This window comes from Rhyacophila brunnea, unplaced genomic scaffold (genome assembly GCF_057557595.1).
Source record: "Rhyacophila brunnea isolate RB1 unplaced genomic scaffold, BYU_Rbru_1.0 scaffold_11, whole genome shotgun sequence".
In the NCBI taxonomy this organism is placed as follows: domain Eukaryota; kingdom Metazoa; phylum Arthropoda; class Insecta; order Trichoptera; family Rhyacophilidae; genus Rhyacophila; species Rhyacophila brunnea.
In genome coordinates, this window is record NW_028232763.1 from 26,901,736 (window position 1) to 26,927,645 (window position 25,910).

Consider the following 25,910-nt stretch of genomic DNA (forward strand, 5'->3'; position numbering starts at 1 on the left):
CCACCTACTACTATTGATAGGTATGTGCTTGTGTACTTGTATCGGTACAAGTATATTTATATTAATTATTGTTTTTTTGTTATAATATATTAGTTGCGATTAATTGACAATAAAATTTAGATAATTTATCTATTTAGCCGCTACAGTACCATATTATTCAATTACATATTCAAAAAAAGTTGGTAGTTATGAATTCAAAACACCTTTCATAAAAAATAGATTGAAATATTAGTAGGTACATAACACGAAATTACCTGATATAGTCTCATTACAATAGCTATCTTTTTAATATGTAGCTATTGAATTCTAAGCAATAATATTCTATTGGAAATATGAACAGATTTTAAGGGGAGATATTTCAAATGTTTATGAATAATATGTTTTAAATGTTTATTTAATAAAAGATACAATAGGTATAATAATATATTACATTGTTCTAACAAATTATATACAAAAAACCTATAAAATATTTTAATTAAATTATATCTGTTTTCCCCATTGCATTAACGCCACTGTGAAATTCTTGATGACACTAATTAAGAAAGAAGGAAGATTTTTTTAATTTTTTCGGACTAAAGTAATAAATTATGTCATACAATATGTGCCTTATTGTGTTCCGCAAACTTGTAGCTATTATGTATATTAGTACTTTTTGTTTTCACCGTTAGTGTTATTATGTAAGAATTTATTTATTGCACTATCCGAAGAATTAAAAAAAACCTTTTTTTGTCGCCAGTGGCGTACTAAGATAAATAAAATATAAAAATATAATATGTAAACATTACCTACATAATTATTAAGTATTTCTTTTTTACCATTTTACCTATATTTATTTTTTCCACTATTGCTTGATTTGGAATAGAATTCTGTTATATTATATCGAAAGCGTTTTTTAATTTGATGATATTTTCATAGTGTAGAAATTATTTTTAATGACTTTCATGCGGATTTTTGTTAGCTATACGCAAATGCAGACATAGTCTAAATAAGCATTAATCATTCAAGTGAATCTTTCTGGTTGCAAACAATTCATCATGACTTCGACAACAATAACAATACAGAACACGATAAAACAGAACAGCCAGGTTTTCTCCAGGTGTTCTGTTTTGTCATGTTCTGTTTTGTCACTGTCCTGTTTTGTCGTGGAACCGACTGAGATTTAACATTCTTCATATTATTATATATGACAATGTGCTAGGTGCAGATTGCGTAGGCTTAAACCTTTACATTATACCCAAGTTTTTAATGAAAAATACCCACTCATCCGGTCATGAGTTTGTCATTGGTAAATAAAATTTATTAGGCCTTTCTGAACATAATTATGTGGTTAATCAGTAATATTTCTTAATACGCGCCCCCATAAATTCCAGCTTTCAAAAGTTCGGTCCTGGCCTAAATGGGAAGATTTAAAAGAACATGTGGTAGGTAGGATGGCACGTATTGTATGACATAATTAATTACTCCATTGCTTCAGTGGCGTTCATGCAATGTAGAGCAACAGATATAATTTAATTAAAATATTTTATAGATTTTACTGTAGCGGGTGAATAGATAAATTATCTAAATTTTGTTATCAATTAATCGCAAATAATATATTTTAACACGAAAACAATAATTAATATAAATATACATGTACCTACACAAGTACACAGGAACATACCTATCGATAGTAGTAGGAAGGTATTCATTATTCTCACTTCAATATGTTATTATTGGCACCCGTTTCCATTTTAGTGTATCTATAGAAAATAAAAGTGTCAACTAATAAAAAAAATAATTAAAGAAGTACATACTTACTACAAAATAAATAATAATGGTTTAGTTTACCTTATAGTTATGGCGAGCCTTCACGCTTAAAAACAGATTAAATTTAATAAAAATATTTTATAGATTCGATACCTACATAAAGATTCTACAATCATAAAAAGGAGGCATGATTCTATTGAAGATACATACTTATTTAATATCGAATATAACCAAATGCACACCTACTTGTATTTTTCCCAAAAGAATGGTGTTATTTTAAATATGTATTTCATAATAATATGAATAGGTAGGTGGGTAATTCAATACGTATCTATAGGTACTTATATAAATATTTTCGGTATAGGTATATAGGTATTCATCAAAAATTATTTAAATTTGCATATTACGAACTATACCTTAACATTGTTTATTCGTTTTTTTTATTTAGTGAGTAGTTACAGTTGGTGACATCTCTCATTAGTTAATATTATTAAACTCCCAACATATTGCACAACGAGAAAACTATTGTTTACGAGAAATGACATTTTAATACGCTTACCTACCGAATGTATTAATCGTATTTACAACGGGTTTTTTTAGAAACACTGCAAATATTCAAATTATTCAAAATATTATGTTTTTATACTTCATCATTTACTTAGTAGGTATCTAGGTAATAAGGTTTTTACCCTTTCTTCGTGTATTAAGTTATAATCTTTTTTTATTGTAGCTAGAATTTGATGTCAATGTGTATTTGCCATTGGCGAGTGCGCAAAATGCTGAAAGGCAAAAGCCTGATCGCAAAAAAATACTCAAGTGGAATAGTACAAAACTTAAATTAATTAGAATTTAAATTCAAACTCCATCAAGTACCCTCGGTTGATAGTATTAATCAGACAAAGTTTATGATGATACATACAAGGCTCAATAATAGGTAATTTTAAAAACGCTTTCGATATAAAATAGTCCAGTTCCAAAAGAAGCAATAGTGGGAAAATAAATCTAGGTACAGTGGCGAAGGGTGCAGGTAAGCTGTTAAGGTCCGCCATAAATAGTGCGCATTAACCTTTTTCAGTCAATTGTATATGTTCTTATTGAAATACGACTACAATTTACAGATGGTATTGGTTGGATTTTAAAAATCAATTAAGCCCTGTCTTACCAAACCATAATAGTATTGGTATATTTTAGGCGATATGACAAAATTGTGCACATTTTTTCATTCTTACTTATTTTTTAAACTTTAGATTAAAAATACGTATCACACATATTGTAAGTTCATTTTTTTAATTCATCAAGCTATGCCTAAACCAAACTGTAATAGATAAATTGTATTATCCTATCTATAAAATATCCAAATTTATGTTAGATTTCGTATTTTTTTACTATTATATATTATGGCTTTCGGTCGATAGTATTGATGATGATGGTATATAATAGGCTCAACAATAGGTAATTTTCAAAACGCTTTCGATATAAAACAGTCCAGCTCCAAAAGAAGCAATAGTGGGAAAATAAATGTAGGTATAATGCAATATTACGTACTGATTTTATATTGATTTATTTACCCTTGTACGCCACTGTAATGAAAGATAAATACTCTCGCAGCAGGGTGCAGTTTCAAAAAAAGGCGTTTATGAATCCCCTTGAAAACCGTGTTTTCTCTTGGACAGCATCGTCGAAATATTGACGCATTTGACACGCATTTAAAACGCAATCGGCTCGCAAATAAAACGCAAACGTCGTTTGGCGGATGAATCCGAAACTTCGCTTTGCCGTGTGCGCGCAGCCTTACATGCAACTTGTTTTATGAGAAAATTTAATAAAAATGATGAAATGCTAAAAAAAGTTTATTCCAGTGAGAAGTATGTACGACTGCTACAATAAATAAACAAAATAATTTAAATTTTTGCTGCAGCAGATCTTCTGCATTCTTCTTTTGTCCATACTTTTAATAATAAAACAATGTTTGGTGGCTAAATATGTTTCTTTGAGCTATCTCCTGTTCATATCCTAGTTTAGAGTTTCATAATTATTATGGTAAGCCTACTTATAAATAATTATAAGTACATTTTAATATGAACATTAAGCGTAATTACAAAATATTGAATTATTATAGTTTATAATATTATAATTAAAAATTGAGAATTTGGGTCGAAATCCCGAAAGCCAGAATCCCGAAGGCCGAAATCCCGAAAGTCTAAATCCCGAAAGCCGAAATCCCGAAGGACGAAATCTCGAATACTAAAATCCCGAACGCTGAAATCCCGAATGGCCGAAATCCCGAATAGCTGGAATCCCGAAGGCCAAAATCCAGAAAAATAAAAAAAAATACAAACAGCAATAATTGCGCAATCTTAACACTTATCTTGAGTTGCGCAAATTTTGCAAAAGAGACAAAAAACCATTTGTTGTGGAAAAATGGGTTTTTGTCTCTTGTAAAATTTGCGCTATTCAAAATAAGTGTTGAGATTGCGCAAATTTTTACAGGAGAGACAAAACCCATTTGTTCTACAAAAAATGGTTTTTTGCCTCTCTTGTAAAATTCGGGATTTCGGCCTTCGGGGTTTCGTTCGGCACCCACAAATTGGGTTAGAAGCAAAGCATTTTAACTATAAATAGAAGAAGTAATAAACATTATTTTTATTTCTGATATGATATTTGAAATTAATTCGCAAGGCGAGTGAAGCTTGATTAAGTTGGTAAACTCTACAAATAATATGAACGTCGCCCAGTTGCCATTCAAATTGTCCAATTCATTGTGATTACTTACGTTAGAGTGTAGTTATAAACGGTTTTACACAAAACTTCTTTAGAATTCATTAATTAAACAATAATGCCGAAGTCTAGCATCACTGGCTTGTCTTTTTATACCCCCTGCAAACGGGCAAATAAATGATATAACAGTAGTGTGAAGCTCTCTGTAAATTAACCTACAATGCGTAGTTTAATCAAGGTGGTCCTTTTTTTCTTCAATTTCATACATTTACGCTCCATCTCTATAGATCGCGGTATTTAACATCTTTCAACACATACTGAATTATGCATGAAACATAATTCAAACATGTACCTAGCTGTTCATGAAAGGTTATATGCACAGAATAGATTATTATTAGTAAATAGAATTCAGATAGGCTATACTTCAATACACTATATTTTAAAGCCGGGGTTTGAATGTGTGAGTGTCTTACGAAAATGAAGCACACATTATAGTGTGTGTTGCAACCTTTAAATATATCAATATTGAATGAGCGTCAGTGCATAAACCGAGAGCAGTTGTCAGAACAAAAGACAAGCTTAGAATAACGTATTCTTAACACGTGTTTAAGTTTATCCCATATTCTTCCACACTACTTGAGAACGGTTGCCTGTTACTCCACACCCGTTAGGTATTTCAGTTCCCATTAATTCTGTGTTCCCTGGTTATATCTTATTCATTTGGATTATATACCATGGAGATAGTGTGTAAAATTTTGTATACTTTTGTTACATAGCAACGTCTCTTAACAAAACAATTTGATTGTTCGGCCTGATTGTACCTTTTTCAAACACTAAAACATTAATAAACAATAAAGAAATGTCAACTTTATTTTCTTTTAATATAATAATAATAATACATAATGTATTATTTGATAACAAAACCTTACTTACATAATAATATAGAATTATTTACAACCGCATATTCTACTTTCAAGTTGATTTACTCAACTTGGTCACAAGTACACTCGTATTCATTCAATCCTCAGCATGTCAATTAGTATTATTAACCCTGAGTTATATTATAAATATTCTATTAAGATTCTGTATGTATAGTATCTTCATACGTTTAATGCAATATTCTAACCCGTGTAATAAATAATATTCATTGAGCGGATAATGCAATGTCAGCAAATTTTTGGCATGTTGCCAGCAATTGGATTGCTTGAACAGTCAAGAAAAAAAATTTTGCTCTACCGATTATATGATTATTACTAGGATTATGATTTTTAGGTGCTAAAAATGAATAATAGGTGCCTAAAATATGTAGATATAATTGGATTAAAATTTCATAAATATGTGCTAAAAAAACAAAAATAGGTGCTAAAAATTCAAATAGGTAGATACCGATTACAATAAATCATTTATATTTCAACAGTTAATTTATTATTTATTCACAAACAGAAAACGCTATATTACAATAAATAATTAAATAATTCTTTTTTCGACCATGTCCGATCCTAATAGGATCATATGGGCCTCCACAGAGTAGAGGTACTGTCCAACAAGAAGATTTAGGCATAAGCCGGAAGACGCTGTCGTCGACTAAATTGGGAAGCGCTTGTTAGTCTATAATAGAGTACGGTTAAAAATGGGAGGAGCTTGTTGGTTCACAGTTTTAAAACATAGCCAATAAGTTATTGTTGGATAGTATGTATTAACAGATTTTGCTTTTTACAAGAAATGGATGTCAGCCTCTTGCTCAACCTATTAGGTCCATACCCAGACAGACACAAATTGAAAAAACAATATGTGTACTTGCCAGACCCAGGATTCGAACCTGGGACCCACGGCGTTATAGTCCAACGCTTAAGCCACGCGACCACCGTGGGTTATTAATAATATTAATATTATATATATTAATATTATTAATAATAAAATAATGCTTCAAATTAATTCAAGTGAATCTTTGACGATATGATCTCAGCAAATTTTTATACACGGAAAAACTTCTTCCACTTCTACAGATATTGTATTGCGTGTGTAAATGAAACTATTTCTGAAGTTGAAAAAATTGAAACATCTGAGGAATCTGATGGATTTTCCAAAACAGCTTTAATAAATATTCTGCAGCGTTTAAAGTCCAGTAGTTTTATTTAAAACACTATTCAATTGGTCCAGGAACATTGAAATTTTGTGTTTTTGTGAAAATAGGTGCTTAAACCTAGAATATGTAAAAATATGTAATTATCCAAAAATATTTAAATAAACTAACAAATTGGGCTTAAATGTTTCAAAATTGTCTGAAAGAGATAGATATTTTTGATATTTGGTTGTGGGGCCGCTCAAAAAAAATATCTAAATACCTAAGAATCCTAAGCCTACTTAGGTATTATTTGGTGTCCTTCTGATCACGTCGGGGTCACCAATTTCGGGTGGTCCTTCTGATGATGGAGAGGATCACGTCGGGGTCACCAATCTGGTGTCCTTCTAATCACGTCGGGGTCACCACTGTGGGGTTCGACGATGTTGATGGAGAAGTCGAAGATGTGTGCAGGAGCGAGTTTTATAAGGCACGTAATGGTTGGTACAATAGATGTTACAGCAGTTCAGGTTACAATGATAAACTTATGATAGGTACGGATCCGAGGTCCGCTCCTCGGTACAATCAGATGTTGGGCGAAGCGATATAGAGACTGCGATGGTAACAGACTGGAAACGTATCTCCGAGTGACATTTTGATCAATCATTCTTCGTTATTTATACAATCAAAAGTAATACATAAACATTATATTCTAGTGCATAATTATCTTGAACGAGTCAGCGGTTTGAATTCGAGTACCTGTGAATGTTATATATTATTACAGTCATCATATGATATGAGACTATGGGAATTGATATTCGACTACTTTTCCATTGCGATAGCGTATTTCATATCGCCATTCAATCTGATGATACAGATAAAAGTTGTTTACTGGAATATGACTAGCTGAGAAATTATTATTGCGGTCGAATAATTTGATACATTCAAAATAGATATTTGATCACTCACATACTGACAGCTACATTACTATCGCAAAGGCATCGTATAATTTCCTTATACATTTTATACAACTTTTGAAACCATACAAGATTGTACTACGCGATACTCTTTCATGTTTTCTTTGTTATTTGTATGGGTTCACGGTCTGATACTCGTGTTCAGATATTAATTTTCCGATAAAATGTGTACCTTTTATCGATGAATAAAATCTTTAAAACGTTTTATTATGTGGATACTAGAGATTGCAATTCTGTAATTATCAATCCCTGGATTAAACGCATAAACTAATTTAAAATAACAATAATAAATTTTTTAGTGTCTGTATATCAGGGTTATCAGGTCGATCGCAATCTACCGGTCGATACTATATTTGGCAGAATTACCGCCATCTATTTTACAACGTTTTTATTAGCTCGTATTCTTGTTTGTCCGGTGGTTGTTTGTCCAGTACAAATCTTGCAATCGATTTTTTTAACTAAATTCCCGACTAGCTAGACATTTGAAACTTTTAGAATATATCAGAACACGATGCCAATGCATTCTTTTAATACTTTTAGCCATCTTTAAGTAGAATTGAATTCATTTTCAGTTAATTCTGTTTTGTATGAAAAGTTATTTCGGAAGAAATCCGTAATCCAATCCACTATTATTGGTTGCTAAGTGGGTGGTCCTAGCAACTAAATTATTAATATATATGTATTTTACTATGGAAATCAACATTTCAGTATTCTATATTTGTTTGTTTGTTTTTTATTTACTTCATATCAAGTAAGTACAAGTTTGAGCATATTGAACATAATAATTCAACTGAAAATTTAAAAACGTTCTATATAAAAAGTTCTTTTTATCTTGTAATTATTTATATTTAATATATCATTACTTAGGGCAGTGGCTCATTTCGTAGGAGTGATTATAAGGGTGATAAGAGGACATCACTACATCACTACAAACAGTCAAACAAAATTGACATGTTTGTTAAGCCGTTACCTATTATTTGTCTGAATAATTGACGATTTGTAATAATTTTTGTTTTTTCCTTCGTTTGCTACGCGAGTTAATCGAATTTTAAATCTTGACATAATGAATAGTCCAAAAAAATATATGTACTATATACTACATTTATATAATATGTTCTAAACATCAGAAAAAGTACATCGCGGAGGATTTTTCTTATGCAACGTAGATAAAAGTGCTATGTTTTAACCAGTAACATCTCTAAACAAAATGCCGCCCCTAGGCAGCGCCAAAATGCAGCCCCATTTTTTATACAGTATTTATTATCATCCTTTCGTGACTAAAATATCTAAGAAATGTATTGTTTGGATACATTATTAAATCTAATTTAAATGCCATCTTTGTTTCAATCGACAATACTGCGAGTCCACGGTTTCAAATACATTTAAAAATAAACCTGACAACTTCCAAAACACACGAGTGACTGGTAAATATATTTAGATAAATTTTAAATTAGGTAAGTATGTAGGTACTACCTATAATTAGCAAATCTGCACGAGTAATTGCTGGTCATCAAGAAGTAACGCCTAAGTACAACGAAAGTAAACTAGACATCGCGAACCCGACAAAAAAATACAGTCGTGTTAAATCTTGTATGTTAATTAATACATTTTTTTTCGAACCAGTGAGCTGATTTTTTTAATAGAACGATATTTCCATTATTACTAAGTTTAGGTTGCTATTTCTAAATATACCTAATTATTCTCCTCCTTTGAGTAACTGCCGCCCCCAAGCGACGCTCAATCTGCCTACCCCCACGGGACGTCACTGGTTTTAACAGCCCGTCCCTTGGCTGTCTTAACTTTTAGAGCAAGATAGACAGTTTAGACGTCTAACTTTTTTTTAACAATTACAATACCTCAATACGTAAATATGATAAACTACCCTCGATAGCCGCACTGTGTATAGAATAAATGCGCTGGTTGTAAAACGCTATAACAAAAAAATATATTTCTAGAATATTCACATAAAATTATTATATTCGTATTAACATTGAAACTTAATATCTATGTAAATTTTTTTTAATTAATGCAGTATCAATATTTATTTAGATATTGTTTACTGTAAAACAATTTACTACCGCGATAAATATGCTGACGAAATATGATTTTTCGTGAGTGACTTTATAGAAAATGTTTACACTTAATATATAAATTATAATATATTAAATTTATAAACATTAATACTAAAGTAAACTAGTGTGATTCACATGGTGACCATAAATTGGTTGGACTTTTGTTATATTTTCGTTAAAATAAAGTATTTTTTAACATTCCAATTTTATTGTACCTATCTGATCAATTTTCAGCGTATACCATTTATGATGAGACCACAGAACATATTAATAAAATAGAAATGTAAAATCCAATCACCATGGGCCATGATTTTGAAGCCAGGTTCGGTGTATTACTTAATGACGGTCAGACCATAAATGGCGTGTCCTCGAATAGGTATAACCAATATGTAATGCGCGCTACATTTACGTGACAAACTTTAATGTACATTATGATACAGACGTAACTATTAAAAATAATATATTCTTTAAATATTTGTCGACACTCAAGATTATAAACGTTGTACAACCTCGCCAAGAAGGCAACCCACCTTTCATTATTTTTGTGTTCCCTAGTTATGATATTATTATATTATACAGAGAGGCAGTCTTACACATTTATTGCTTTCAGAGCGGAGATATTCATCCTCTTTTCAGTCAATGGAATCCTAATGTACCCCCAACGTCACATTTAAAAACTACCAATCTTACGCACTTATGTATTTTTATCTAATTTCAACATCATCAAACAAGATGGAGAATACTGGAGTCGTGTTCAAGAAAACCTTGCTCAATTTTCAAGACAATGATATGCCACAGAAACATAGTTTGGAGATATGAGCAATATAATGTTCTTGCTTGTTGTTCACATATTCTTGATCAACATCACTATTGTAACAGGAAAAATCACTATCCTCATTTAAAATGTTCGATATATTACACAAATAATTATTTTGTTTGGAGCAAGAAGGCGTGTATGACTGACCGGTGTTCATTGTTACTGGTGTGGCATATCATGTTATAACCATTTTAGAGCAAAATTTGAATTTCCAATAACTACACATATATCATAATATTGAGACATTTGTTTTTTTTTTTTAAGTGTCTTTAGTAAAACGTGAGTGTGTGCCCTGGGAATTTTTATTTAAAATCAACGAATTCATAATTATGTGGCATATAATTGTCTTACGATAACCCCTTCAATTCCGAAATTAATCTACTTCACCATCCTTTTAATCATCCGACATTTATAATGGAAGAACCTTGGCTTTTGACTTATCTTGATAAACAAAACCCTCAATCACATCCCTTTAAGTTTGACAGCATTGACCTACTGACTGCTTAAATCTATTATCATGATTTTGGTTCACTGTCGCCTGAAACTACAGAAGCTTCTGAACTTTTTTGATCCACGCATGCAATCTTGCAACTTGCACGATAATAGGTACGTGTTTACACGTGCATTTTCTTGTAATGGCCCCGATAATACGTATGTACTATCAGCAGTAAATACATGGACGTGTAAACGGGGTATAACTAGCGATACACGCTTTTCTTTTTAATTTATACCTACATTACGTGGTAACATTATACTGATCGCATTATAAAATCGTTGAGTTTTGCGACTAAACTGTAACTATTTTACCTGCTGATATTCATATATTAAAAAATAATTACACAAAAAGGTTGATAACAGAAAAAATAAATTATTTTCGGTACTTACCTAATTGAAGCGTTGTAAAAGATATTTATTCAAAGCAAACAGAGATTTTTTGACAAATTACTGTTAAAAATAATTAAATTCTTAGTAATTTTTAAATATTAATAAGATAATATTTGTTTTACAATATAATGACGTTTTTAACCTTTTAGATTCCACTGTGATAATGAAATTTTTATTATGCAATATAATGGTTTTCATGATTTTTTATCAAATAAAATATAGGTAAGTAGACATATCAAGAAAGTGTGCCAATTCACTTTCAAAATAAATCGCCATCTCCGCTCTACGATCGCGAATATAGACTTGTTGGGTGTAGAAATTATTATATTTAACATACATTTTACAAGGCTCGATTGTTAGCCATTAGCTCAATCCTGCATATCCATGAACTGGATCAAACACAAATTGATTAAAAAAATACATAATAAAGTGAATCCAGTCTCATGATTCGAACATATGACTGTATAAATAATTAAATTTTCTACCATACGGTGTTTAATACTACAGAATGAAAGAATGCCATCTTCCATTGAACAGTTAATTAACAAACACTCATTATTTATCATCACCGTCATCATCAGCTGTGATCGATGCACTGCTGGATGAAAGCCTCACTTATCTCTCTCCACTCTCCTCCGTATTTGTTCTTCGCTGCCACGTACATCCATCGAACTTTATGGGTTTGTCTATTCAGCAGGTTTTATGGCGTCTCTGTGGGTGATTAGTTAGTGCCCCTTGGTACTATTGTATGATGGCATTTGTCCAGCGGTTGTCCACTCGCCGAGCGACCTCTATCACATCGCGTACTCTTATCTGCTTCATTATCCATCGGGTTATTTTGTTCCGCATTATGGCCAATAAGCACCTTTACATGGCACGTTGCGCTAACCGTGTTTCACATGCATACGTGACCACTGGTAGCACACATTGGTTGAACACTTTACGGTTAAGACATACATATCGTCGCTGTAGGATTGGTTTCCCGAATAGACCAAATGTTCAGGAGACGAAAAACAAATTTCATAATCCTATATTTAAATACATGGAGATATTTAAATTGTTATTTTTACACCAAATGGATGATGTATTCATTACCATTACAAAGTAATTTAAAGAAAGGGATGGTTCTAGTCCAATAAGATACAAAAAAACATTCTGCATCAAAAGGTCGATTTTGACAAAAACGGATATTCGGGAAACCAATCCTATAGCGACGATATGTCACTTTTTAAGATACTCTCTAGGTAGATACCCAAATGTATTCCATGCCAGTCTGGTTTCATCTTACGCACCACAGTCAGTTGACATTAATTGTTGTCCAATATAAACATAGTCGTTGACTCGCTCGATTTGAACACCGTTGATGAGGATCGCTTTTGGTTCAACAAAACAGTTTACCATTACTTTTTTCTTCGAGACATTTATCTTTAAACCTACTTTGCGGCTATCGTTTACAAGCTCCTGCTCCTGCATATATACACAATGTATATAATTCAATAAATTTTGACTAGTCAACGTTACAACAAAGTTCATTATCCTATTGGAAGTGGCTTGAACAACATTCAACCCAATTCGGACGTTTGGGACTTATACGTTAGAACCAAATATCCCCTTTTCAACACTTGCATTATGACAGTATACACATCATAAATACGCTAACTCGGCTCTTCTCTCCCATTCATATTGGAATAAAGCGATAAAACATATTAAGCTATTGTTAGAGCAAGGACTCTACAGTACCGAATCATGGACTCTTAAGAAGACTCAGAGCAACCTAATGGTGAGCTTTGAGAACGAGGTGCTTGCGGCGGATACTGGACTTGCAGATGGTTTGATTTTGCCGATGTAGCGCTGGATCTGGCTTGGTCACATACTACGGATATCTCAAGAGAGTCTCAAAGTACCTTGCCTATTCTCCGAGTCAACCGAATTCCAGCGTGTATATCGCTAAATATCACCCAAAGACACGGAATACTGATTTGGCCTACGAATAAAGCCACAGGCAACAGGTATTCTTAGAGACGCAATATTCATAATATGCTCAACCTGCAGAATGGACATGGATAATGAAAAATAAGTTACAGCTGTGTGAAATCAAACGGAACTAGTGTCTATAATCAAAATATAATTAATGTTACGAGAATGGGGAGATAAAATTTCATATAAACATATTTGTAGACGTCTTGGTAACAAACATCGTAATTATTAATCAATATTTGATTTAGTTATACTACCTATCGTCAATATGTGGCGGTTATTGTTTAAATTGAGGACAATATCTAAGCGCACAGCATACATTCGATGCAATATAAATGCACATCGTCAACGGAAGGCTAAGGAGATAAGGCTTTGACGCTGCAAGGGCGCGGGGATGGCACACGATCGATATACCCCGCCTCACTCAGTTGGAAAGTCGGCGTCGAGAGCTGATAGTCGTTTTGTCCCACGTTTAGTACTTCCGTTTAAAAACAAAACAAATTCATTCATTTACTAAGTTTCAAACATTTAATTAGTAAAATATTCCAATGTTATTTATAACACAATAAAAAGTGCTTTAAAATATCGCTAAATATTCTTTAAAAGAATAAAAATACTTATATTCATTGAAGATTCAACAGCTGATTACTTTGATTGTATTATTATCGGTGTTGTTGTCTTCGCTATAAAGTTTTTAAGTTAAAAATATATTTGGCGAATATTAGGGGAATAAAAGTGATAACGGAGGGTTTTGTATTTGGTAGATTTTTTTTACAAAATCAAAACGGTTTTCTTAAATCCGGCACGACGGGTACTAACAACAGACGTGTCGTTAAAGCGAGGGCCGAGCTTAGGGTCGTACGGTAGGGTTGAAGAGGGTATCGGGTGGCGCAACTCAAGAGAGGGTTCAGTCATGGAGAAGGCGGGACGTTTTTCAGGTTACCTGTTCGCGAAGATGGGGCCAGGCGGAGGCGGAGGTGCGCCTGGCAGGGGCGCGACGGCACCCACTGAGGCCTCGTTGGCCCCCGTCGAGCGCACTGGGGCCCGACGCTGCCTTTGTGAAAATCTTCTGCTCTTCGTCACACTCTCAGGGGTCCTGCTTGGAATTGTTTTCGGTGAGTAATAATTATTTAAAACCTATTTGTTTAATCGTCATTCTAGCACCATCAACGAACGATATTATAAGCATATAACTTTTCGAATTAGGATATTCATACATCTGTGCATCTTTGAAAACTGCAGAACAATAAAATTTGCTTCTTAAAAAAGTCGTATTAATTTGTACCTTCTATCGTTTATTTATAATATATATAAACTTTTATTTGACTTTGTAAAGTAATAGCTTTGATGAACATTTTCATCTTATATCGGCATATTGTAATGGGAAATAAATCCGGTTCATTCATCATTTTCCCTTATGAATATTTAGTCACCTGTTAATCATAATAATTCATAACAGATGTTTTATTAATGTCCTATTCAAAAAGTAACGAAATTCTTACAATATTTCAATAACATAATAGGTAGATACCATAAATGCAATATAAATTTTAAATCCATTATTAACACGCATGACTTTTTCATTTTTAATTATCTATTTCTATTATTCAACGAATAATTCACAAGATTTTAAGAATGTACCATTCTAATTATTGAATATATATAATTTTGAAAACACTCATGAGAAAATATAGCCAATAGAAAAAATCTTTTTTGAAAAAAGCAAGATACCCGGCAGGATCGAACCTGCGTCTCTTGGGTATCGCGCCCTGTGCATTACCACTATGCTACAACTGCCATGCTTAATTGCGACAAATTTTAACTATTGGCTTTTTTAATACCTGCTCATAAGCGCTCTCCAAATTGAGTTATGTAAAAAAGATTTTTTCTTTGTGTGTTTGTGTTTTCAAAATTATGTAGGTTTTTCATGTTTGTATGTCATTATTTCATGTCACACACAGCCGAAAGAATATATTTCATAAAAAATGCAACTATTCTTTGGAAATACTATTTATTGTAGAATGATAAATAATATTTAAATTATTTTTTTAATATTAAATATTCCGCGATGAAACGACGACTATCATTTTTTTTAAACTATTGAAAATAAAGTCTTAAATTCTTAATTCATCAATTATCATCATGAGCGCGACAACCCGTGGTGGGCCCTGACTTGCTCCGACAACTCTCTCCACCAGCCCCTACTCGAAGCGATCTCTTTTCTATTTGGAACCCTATTACCATCTATCTATTGGAAGAACGGAAAACGGCGACCAGCGGGTTTCCTATTCCATGCATCACGGTGTGTGTAATTCTAGTTTCGCGCTATAATTTCCACGAGTCTATTCCAAAAATAGTATGTTTTATTCATAAAATGGAGAAACTTTCGGCTTAGTATTTATTCAGAGTTCACATAGATTTAATCAATAATAAAAGAGAATATTTCAAACGGTACACGGACATAGATGAACAAGATATGATGACTCGCTCGACCAAATAACTAGATGAACTTGCCAAAAAATTAGTTCAGTTCAGGTAAGTATTTTATTTTACAACGAGAAACCACACTTATCACTAGAAACGAATCTGGATAGTGTAAGGTGCTTAGTTTTAAAAATAGAGAACCTGTATGACCAAAAAGGTCAGAGCCAGGGAACTCATAAATAATGGGAATTGAAATACCTAACGGTCAAGGAAAAGCAGGCAACCATCTCGATTAAGAAAGAATACGGGATAAATTTAAATACGTGTCAAGAATACGTCATACGTCGAATAATGACAACTGCTCTCGGTGTATGCATGCTTGCGGTGGACGCTCATTTAATTTTGTTGCACTATTTCACGCCTATAATGCGTGGTTCATTTTCGTAGGACACTCACACATTCAAAACCCTGCGTCAAACTTTACTGTATTGGTATATGGCCTATCGGAATTACATTTATTATGTGTTCTGTGGTCAGCGCTAATCAGACTAAGCTGACTGGCTGTAAGACTGCGAGAGATAAAAATTACGGAGCTAACATTGAGTTAAATCCTCGTCCGTCCACATAGCGCTTGCGGCGTCCAGTCAATGGGCAGCGCCATCTATGGGTCTCTTTTCGAAGTCATGCCGCTACTATCTATATTTTCTCTATCTCACCACATCATTGACTTCATATTTTTTTCGGATATAATCATATTATCTTATATTTTGATCTCAGAGAGGTTTACTTGCAATGCACCCCGAGTTTCCCTTCTCTAGGGTTCGCAATATACCTTTAGTTTTGAATATGTTTGATCGAACCTCGATCACATATGTTGTACCTTGTACCTAATTTTTATTAAGAATATTTTAAAAATATGTACATATTTTTCTGTCTATTACCAAATCTTTTTTTTTTCAAACAATCTTGTTGACATCCTGAAATGGATGCAGCCTGGTTTGTTTGCCATTTAATTTCACTAGGTATTGAGACCTTGATAGTTGATGAGATCCACTCCTAGGTATCTGAACTATATAACCTGCTCTGTTGATAGATCTTGAATCACAAGTGTGCCTAACATTAGTCAAGTAAATTTAATGTACGAGCATTATTCATTTTCCAGGGCTCGGATTAAGATCGCTCCACCTTATGCCAATTTCTATAATGCTAATCTCCTACCCTGGCGAGATCTTCATGAGAATATTAAAGCTAATGATCCTGCCGTTGATAATTGCGAGTCTGATCGCCGGATCGGCAAGCCTTAATGCCAAGATGAATGGAAAGATCGCTGTTAGGACATTGATATATTTTGTGACGACTTCAATGTTCAACGCTTTTCTCGGCATTTGCTTGGTGATGGCGATTCATCCAGGGGACCCTGGACTGAGAGTTATGTCTTCTAGCGCAGCTAAAGATACCAGGGACGTGAATATATTGGACAGCCTGCTCGATCTGGGTAGGTGAGTAATGTTTTTTTTTATATAATAATATATTATAATATGAGCCATCTTCCATCGATAATTATTGGCGACCGATTTGCAGTATGCCTCCCTACCCTGGTCCAGTCACTAACTGAGGTTACATACCAAAAAGATTATATTTTTGTCTATGCCTCTGCTGCTTTCTACCGTTCCCTGTATTATGAGCTGTAGTTAAATATACTTGTCGTTGCATAACATATACTTCCTCGTTGTTAATGTGATCAGCCCTGGAATTTTTCATAGTACGCAATACAGCTTCATCTCAACAGTTTCCATATTCTGATGGTCCGTTCTTTCGCGTCCAGGTTTTGACTCCATAGACGATTACGGATTGAATATGGTACATTATCGTCCTCTATTGGGTGCCCTCGATTTCAGAAGATCATTTTCAACAATTTTTCCTCACATTCCACGATCATTTTTACAAATTTTTTTTTAATTTTTTTTTTTAATACTATTTTTTATTTATATTATTGAATAGTATCTTTTTGTACAATAGCGATCACCCGCGACTTTGTCTGCGTGAAATACCAAAATGAAAAGTAGATAGATAATATTTACCTGATATATTTTGCTACATATTACAACTCAGGGTTTGTGACTAATTAAATCTTGGCGGGTGGCCGATACAGTAGTAGGCATGGCCCCCACAAAGGGGGGGCTGACAGGGCTCTAGCCTGGGGCCCGGGCTCAGCAAGGGCCCGGCGTGGCGAATCGACCAGATAAGTGATTTAAACACACATCACAAATTTAATTCTCTCGAATAGTAAAAAAAAGTCGCTATTTATCTTCAATATTATTATTATTTAAAATTATGTGGCTGTACGATAAAATTTTTAATTGTGTATCGATACTCGACAACTCCATAATTCAATTAGATGAATTCAAATATACAAAAAACACTTAATATAGGTACACATTAATTTTACCGCGTACGCCATTTGGAAAACGCTACTGTAGAGCATCACACTGCCTTTATCTTTAGCGATAGGTAGGGGGGGGCGTCAAAAATCATAGCCTGGGGGCCCGCTTCAGAATGTGGGGGCCATGGTAGTAGGTATAATGTGTTACAGCCTCTCTTGATATATTTTAAAAATAATTACTTAATAATAATAATATTGAAACATTTCAAGTAAAGTTAATTAAAATTTATTTTCTGGGGATGCGGAGAGTCTACAGCATATATTGACCGTATCCCACTGATAATTCATACAATTTGAAGAAATACACTGATTAGATTTTAATGTAATAATTAATCTTATAGTATATTTTTCAGAAATATGTTTCCCGACAACCTTTTCCAGGCTGCATTTCAGCAAACACATACAGTTTATGAAATAGTAGAGCATCGGCCGCAAGGGTACGATGCCACTAATTTAACTGATTCAAACGGCAATGACTTATCATCAAATTTTGTGGAGGTGCGAACCCTAAAATACAGGTATTTTATTTAAAATTAATTATTTAAATATAAAATCATATATATACATACCTACTATTATGTGATAGTAATAAAGTGATTATAGACAATGCATTGAATCTCTGCAAAGCTCGTCAGTTTTAAATGTATGTATTAGTACAATAACATGGTCAGTGGAGGGTTTAAGGACATGGAGACCCGAGACATTGACCTATGCCTCCCACAAAGGGGGGGAGGGTGACAGGCCTCTAGCCTGGGGGGCCGGGCTCAGGAAGGGCCCGGCGTGGCGAATCGACCAGATAAGTGATTTAAACACACATCAAAAATTCTCTCGAATAGTAAAAAAAAAGTCGCCTGCGGGCTATTTTTCTTCAATATTAGTATTATTTAAAAATATGTGGTTATACGATACAATTTTTGATTGTGTATCGATACTCGACAATTCCATAATTCAAATAGATGAATTCAAATATACAAAAAACACTAAATATAGGTACACATTAATTTTACCGCGTACACCATTTGGAAAACGCTACTGTAGAGCGTCACACTGTTTTTATCTTTTGCGATAGGTAGCGGGCCCGTCAAAGATCCTAGCCTGGGGGCCCACTTCAGAAAGTGGGCCCCCACAACATACGATACAAATTAAATAAAAAACTATAAATTCCATCTACCAAAGTAGTAAAATAATGCCAATGCATATCTTTCTTAGAATCACACTATGTAATTAAAAATAATTATTGTTGCAAATGACAGTGATAACACACAGTATTAATTAATGATTTTTTTTTTGTGTAGAAGTACCTACTATCTGTTACCTGAGTACCTAGTCATATTGTTGGTCCCTTTAATTTTACTTGCAGTTATTCTGTTATACTTTGGGTAAACTCAATTTGTAAGAAATACGCATCGTTTTAGAATTTTGATATACCAAATTCAAAAATAGTAGGTATAACTGGTTTGAACTGTTTCGCGGCACCATTTAAAGCTTTTGACGAATCTATTGCGTCATCTGCATCAAAGAAAATCGAATCTGAGGATGAGTGTATTTTGATTATTTTTAAACGAGTTGCCGTATAGGTATTTTGCAGTGAAAATTAAGCGAGCATCAACGCTCCGTCTAGACCAGATTTTTGTGACATCATTATAAGCTCGGCATAGATTCACGAACACCACAATATTATATAAATTCAAAACAATGTAATATAATTCAAAATTTCATAAAAATAAAAATCCACTGGTGTTAATCATTCAATTGGCTGAAAACTCAAACTATTTAAATTTCAAATGAATATGTACTCTCCAACCCGCATTAAATAATTGGAGTTTTCCACCATTGGATTGTTCTTTTTGTGCAATTTTATATTGTCATACTTCGATTCGATCTTTCGAAGTCTCAGTATGTGGAAGAGTCTTTAAAGAAACATTGTCGATAATGCTTTTGTATACCTATGTTCGATATTTTCAGATCTGGAACCAACACCATGGGAATCGTATTCTTCTGCCTAGTGTTTGGAACAGTTCTAGGGACGCTTGGCAGCAAAGGCCAAGTGGTAATAGACTTCTTTACGGCCGTTTTTGAGGTCATCATGAAGATGGTAAGTGGCGTTATGTGGCTTACCCCAATTGGCATCAGTAGCGTCATCGCCGGAAAGATTCTTTCTGTGGACGATCTAGGTTTGTGGAAATTGATGTCTATTTTTAGTGGTTATTATTGACTACCATTATGTAGTGGTTTTTGTTTATTTTATAATACCCTATTTTACAACCTCTACTTCATACTTCATTCATGTTAGTATATCATTATTAGATTATAATAACCTGAAGTTGCATAGTATCAATTTAGCTGACTTATTTACCATAATTTCCCCACCGTAGTGCTGCGAGCGATTGGTTAGTATGCCAAAAAAAAATATTCTTAATTTTTTTTTTCTGAAATTTGATTTTGCATTTGGAGAATTTGTTAAGAGCGTACTTCAGTGAAACAGCAAATAATTTTCAACAGTAGGTGCGACGAAATTTGGCACTCGTCGCCAATCGGAGACCAACTGTCGAGGTGTACGCACGTCGATTTGTTTTATCATGGCGTCGGATGAATATATTCTTAAATCGTGTAAAGATGACTAAAAAACTTTACGTACGTACTTAAAAAAAAAAACATGTCAAAGAATATACTATTATTATTAGTAATATAACAATAAACATAACATAAAATGGACGCATTTTGAATTTTTATGACAAATTATATTTCGTTCAGCACGCGTCATTTGCACAATCCGCGCATCGCCTAGCCACGATCTTTTTAGACCATGCCTCAACTGAAGTATAGCCTTAAGACTATTGGCACTATTTCTATATGAAAAGTTATATCTAACGACTTAAATATTCAATTGGTACATTTTATTTTTCATATAGGCTTTCAAGGTGAAGACTTTATCGTCAAATTATATTTCCACATTAAATGATAAACTTCAAATCAACTTTATATACAAATTTAACTTGATACAGTCTAACAGTTATGTAAGAAAATTGGGTTATTAATCATTTTCATACAGCATGCCTGTAAACACCCATTCTTTCATACGTTTAAATGTTTTGTATTCATATAATTCATAATGTGCTATTACGAAAAACCAAACCCATCTATCTATAGTCAGGCCGTGGCACAAACTTGCGAGATCCGATCGTAGAGCTAGTTATTGCTTATAATTTGAATGCAATCCGATAACCTGTTCGCAATAAATGAAGATTTTTGGTTTCATATTTTTTCGAATTGTTTACCATTGTTTTATAATATGAAATAATAATAATTCCCTACAAACAATTTATCTTATTGCATTCGAGGTATAAATACAAATATCAAAATAAACACTTTTGTGCCGCGGCCTTATGAAAACCATTTGGATATATTTTTACATTTTAAATATGCAAAATATAAGCATTTTAGAAGTTTTACTTAGGTATGTAAGTATGTAATTATTTTTCACTGTGCCGCGAAAATTGAATAATTTAAATTTTAAATAGTATGCCTAGGTACAAAAAGGGTTGGAAAGCACTGGTGATACTCAACAGTTCGAGACTTAATTACAACAAAAACATACATGTATTTTTTTAATTAGTTGACATGTAGGTAAATTGTTATACATTACCTACCTGAATGTTTCCGTGATAAGGTTTGAGTGTATGGCCCTAGTAACAGTTAGGCACCTTCGTAAAAATAGTAAATTCCAAATGCTGTTCATAACCAAACAACCATTTTGGTTTTTTAACTATTTAAATTCATAGCGTACTAGGTATATTGTAGCATTTCTAATAATATCATAAATGAACAAGTATTCGTGTATGTAATTTTTTAAAAAGCTACGCAACTGACGTTAAGAGCAGAAATAGAGCAGATTAATTGTCGGTGTTGTAAGCGGAAAAACTCATTTTCACAAAACCTACATACGAGTACCTACTGCCGGATTCGTGCTCTCAAAGGGGTGTAATCTTCGTATCTCTTTACAATATGCCGCCCCCACACATCGCATAGCCTATCCTTCCCCCTACAGGAAGTCACTCAAGATACCTTGTCTGCTTGATATGTTTAAATCTATTTAAATTCTAAATAAATATTTGGTTATATAAATTAGTCTTGTTTGATCTGTAATAAAGAAAATGTTCAATGACACGCAATTGAACAATTATTCACTAATTGCTACAATTTATTCTCAAATCACTAGAGACAACTACTAACTTAGAATTGGAAGTATCGTCTAATAGCTAAAATCGCGTGATATTGACATTCTATTTTTGTAAAGCTTTCTCGCAGTCGTATATCTTACCAACATACAGTGCAACAAATTAATAAGCTCGCAAGAAAAATGTTTACATATAATGCAAACTGTTGGCAAGCACAGCTTTAATTGACGCTAAGAATGAAACTATGATAGTAAAAATAGATGTTACATGTTCTTTTATAACTGCACTTTGATAAATATTATCAAGTGTTTTCAGTGAGATGATGTTTATTATATTATAAGTACCTATTTAAACCTTAAAATATTAGATTGGTTTGAATAAGGTCACGATAAACCCTGTTTTACTCTATTACCAAATCAGTTTCAAGTTGTAGCTTTTACGAATTCCCTATTTAAAATAACTGGGCCTAATTAATAGAAACAAGATGTACAGATACCGCCGTCGCTTAACCTAATCTAACTAAGACCCGGATGCTTATTCATAATTATTGGGCGAAATCAACCATTTAGTGACCGCCACAGAATTAAGCAACGCACATGGAAACTACTGTTAAAATAAGCAAATATATCGTACACAATATAATTTTATTATTCAACAAAATATAATATTCTACTACGTTTAAATTTCCATCAAATTTCAGGTCCATTGTATCTTGCATCACTAAACGACTGATTTCGAACCGTTAGGTATAACATAAGTATGACTAAGCGACTCTTAGATAACTACTATTAAATTTGATATATTTATTTGATAAAACAATAATATTAATTATTGTGTATATTAAAACGTGTTATATACTTACATATTTCTACTCATTATAATTAAATGTCTAATGATCCATATGCATAGTCATACATAATTGCCTAAGTGGCCTTAAGCAACGTTTCCAGTACTCGAAATGGAATATTTTACGAACCGGAGCGCTCGACAATCTTACATTCTTCATTGTGTATTTTATAAAAAATAAGTGTGTTAGATTATAGCATATCTAGTTAAGATGGTCAAATTAATATTTCCATGAGACGGTGCGCTAATTTTGGAGATTTTATTAACTGGAACGTCGCTCCAGTGCGTTCCGATCCATTTCGAGCCCTGCGTTTAACTGTTCGTCGCCGAATTCGGCGATTTAGTGGATATAAGATAAACAATTGACGTGTTTATTATCTTGAATGTCATCTTTTTGCCACTTTATTTGTACGATAAACATGTACATATTTACATTTCCATAATTTTAAATCATTTCATCAAATTGAGTTTTCTTTACCAAAAACTACTTTTTTCTAGGTTTGGTAATATCCCAGCTAGGATGGTTTATTGCAACGGTTGCAATAGGAGTCTTCTTCTATCAGTTGGTTGTGATGCAGCTCATTTATTTTGTCTTCATCAGAAAGAATCCTTACAAATTTTATTGGGGACTCATACAAGCTACTCTTACGGCATCTGCAACGGCTTCCACGTAAGTTATGACTTATCAACTATGCATACCGAGTGTACAACGCCGAAGGGACAGTTAGTCGAAAAATAACTATATATGGAGTTAGAAGATGACTGCATTGCAGAGTGGTCAATAGTGACGTCACTAGGAAAAGTGCTGCCCTAAGGCAGTCTTAGATAGGCGTCCTCTTTCGTTTTTAGTAACAAATTGTATTCAACAACAATCTTTTTTAAAAAAATACACAAACACCAAGGATTAGAGCATAATATTTTACACGAAACCTACTCTCACACAGCGGTGGTTTTGGGTACATAGAAATCTAGGTTGCTGACAGGTTTGAAGGCCCCCTTCTATTTTTTGCGCATCATCACACTTCACAACATCACCCTCAGTAAAAGAAGGATCCATAAATTAAGAGTAACACAGCATGGTATGGAGATGTGCATGCTAGGCATAACGCAAGAGGACAAAAAACTTAACGATTGAATAGGTAATCAAGCAAGTAATAGAGTTCGCTAAATTGAAATGAGCTGGATACATAGCTCAAAAAATCTAATCTAATCATCCAGTGATACTCAATAAGAAGAAGAAGGTAAACCTGGAGGCCACTGGATGGCATAGTTAAGTAAAGTTTTAAGTACATGGCATGTAGTTCAGCAGTTCAGAAGTTCAGCATGTAGAGGCTTTCGTCCAGCAGTGGATAGATTTAGCTGATGGTTATTTTATTCATTTATTTAAGAAAACAAAACATTGTGGATATAACAAATCAACACTCTCTTACATTATAACAAATATCTCAACACATCTCTTACATTATAACAAATATTACTCTCACAAGAGAGGAAAAAATAATAATAATAAAAAAAAAATTATACAATAAAATAAAGTTTCAAGTAAAGCAAAGAAACAACCAAGTACCTAGGTACCTCATTGAAAATGTCTATGTCTTTGGGTAGCGCATTGACTAATCTTGTACCCCTCGCTAACGGTCCTTATAGGCTTGACTCGAGGAAACAGTTCTGACCCAGAATAAGTCATGGCTGACAGGCGCATATAAGTTTAAATTCTTTAGGACACCAGGATTAGAAACCATCCCTCGTGATAGCAGGCAAAAATATTTCAAGAGCAGAAGTGACCTACGAGATTCAAGAGAGTGAAAAGTGAGCATGCCTTGTAGAAAGGAAGTCGGCAAGTAATTGTTTGATGAATTATTAAAAGGAAAATAGTGACACATCTTAAAATGAAGACATCGAAGAAATTTCGTGTGGACGCACTCTAAAATAAGCTCGTAGGAAACTTCATAAGGACTCCAGATAATACATACGCATACTCTACGAGACGAACAATGTGTGTATGACATTTGGATTCTTGAATGGTTTGGCTTGTCGCATGATGAATCCTAGAAGTTTACTAGCACGTAGAGCTGTGGAGGTCATATATTATTATGTAAGAAGAAACCAAAAAAAATCTTGCTTCGAATTAATTTTGCTAAAGTTGCAAATCGTCACTTACGCACTGCCCTTTTGGTGTAGAACCCCAAATAAGAATATTGTTTCATTCATTCATTCGTATTGCGGCAGGTTGTCGGCGACGGCCTTTTTACCTACTTACATTAACAACAGCACAATAACACAACACCATATTGTCAGCACGAATCACTGGTAAAAGAAACTGTTAATTTACATAATATACACATAGTAATATAGGCCTGCTGGTTAAATTTTAATAATTCTGGAATCATTCTTATTGTTACATTTGCAGGGCTGCAGCCTTACCTGTAACGTTTCGGTGCATGACTGAGAAGTTGAAGGTAGATCCACGGGTGACCCGCTTTGTCCTTCCGATTGGATGCAATATAAACATGGACGGGACTGCTCTTTTCGTTGCCATCGCAAGCATTTTCATTGCTCAGATGGATGGCATCCAGCTGGGATATGGAGAACTTTGTACAGTACTGTAAGTATCTTCTTCTTCTCGTACCAGCCCCTATTGGCAGTCGGCCACTATCACGGTGATCTTTATCTTTATTCTTTATCTCCTACTACCCGAAACAGTTTAATGTAGTTGTACTTGTACCAATCACAGAGGTTCTTAATCAAGAAATCTGACATCTTCC

At 33.5% G+C, this 25,910-nt stretch overlaps 1 protein-coding gene across 4 annotated transcripts in view; it reads left to right on the forward strand.

The window, feature by feature from the left end:
* Positions 1-25,910, forward strand: part of Eaat2 (Excitatory amino acid transporter 2) — a 54,291-nt gene that overhangs the window by 20,921 nt on the left and 7,460 nt on the right. For 2 of the 4 annotated variants that reach the window (XM_085960221.1, XM_085960222.1), the window contains exons 2-7: positions 14,193-14,369; positions 16,841-17,177; positions 18,475-18,639; positions 20,087-20,295; positions 23,644-23,815; positions 25,556-25,750. In XM_085960221.1, the coding sequence (XP_085816347.1) occupies positions 14,210-14,369; positions 16,841-17,177; positions 18,475-18,639; positions 20,087-20,295; positions 23,644-23,815; positions 25,556-25,750 (1,238 nt within the window). In that variant the 5' untranslated portion in view covers positions 14,193-14,209. Of the gene's footprint in view, positions 1-13,606; positions 13,725-14,002; positions 14,370-16,840; positions 17,178-18,474; positions 18,640-20,086; positions 20,296-23,643; positions 23,816-25,555; positions 25,751-25,910 lie in introns of those variants that run through there. The other 2 variants (XM_085960220.1, XM_085960223.1) reach the window with 2 other exon arrangements.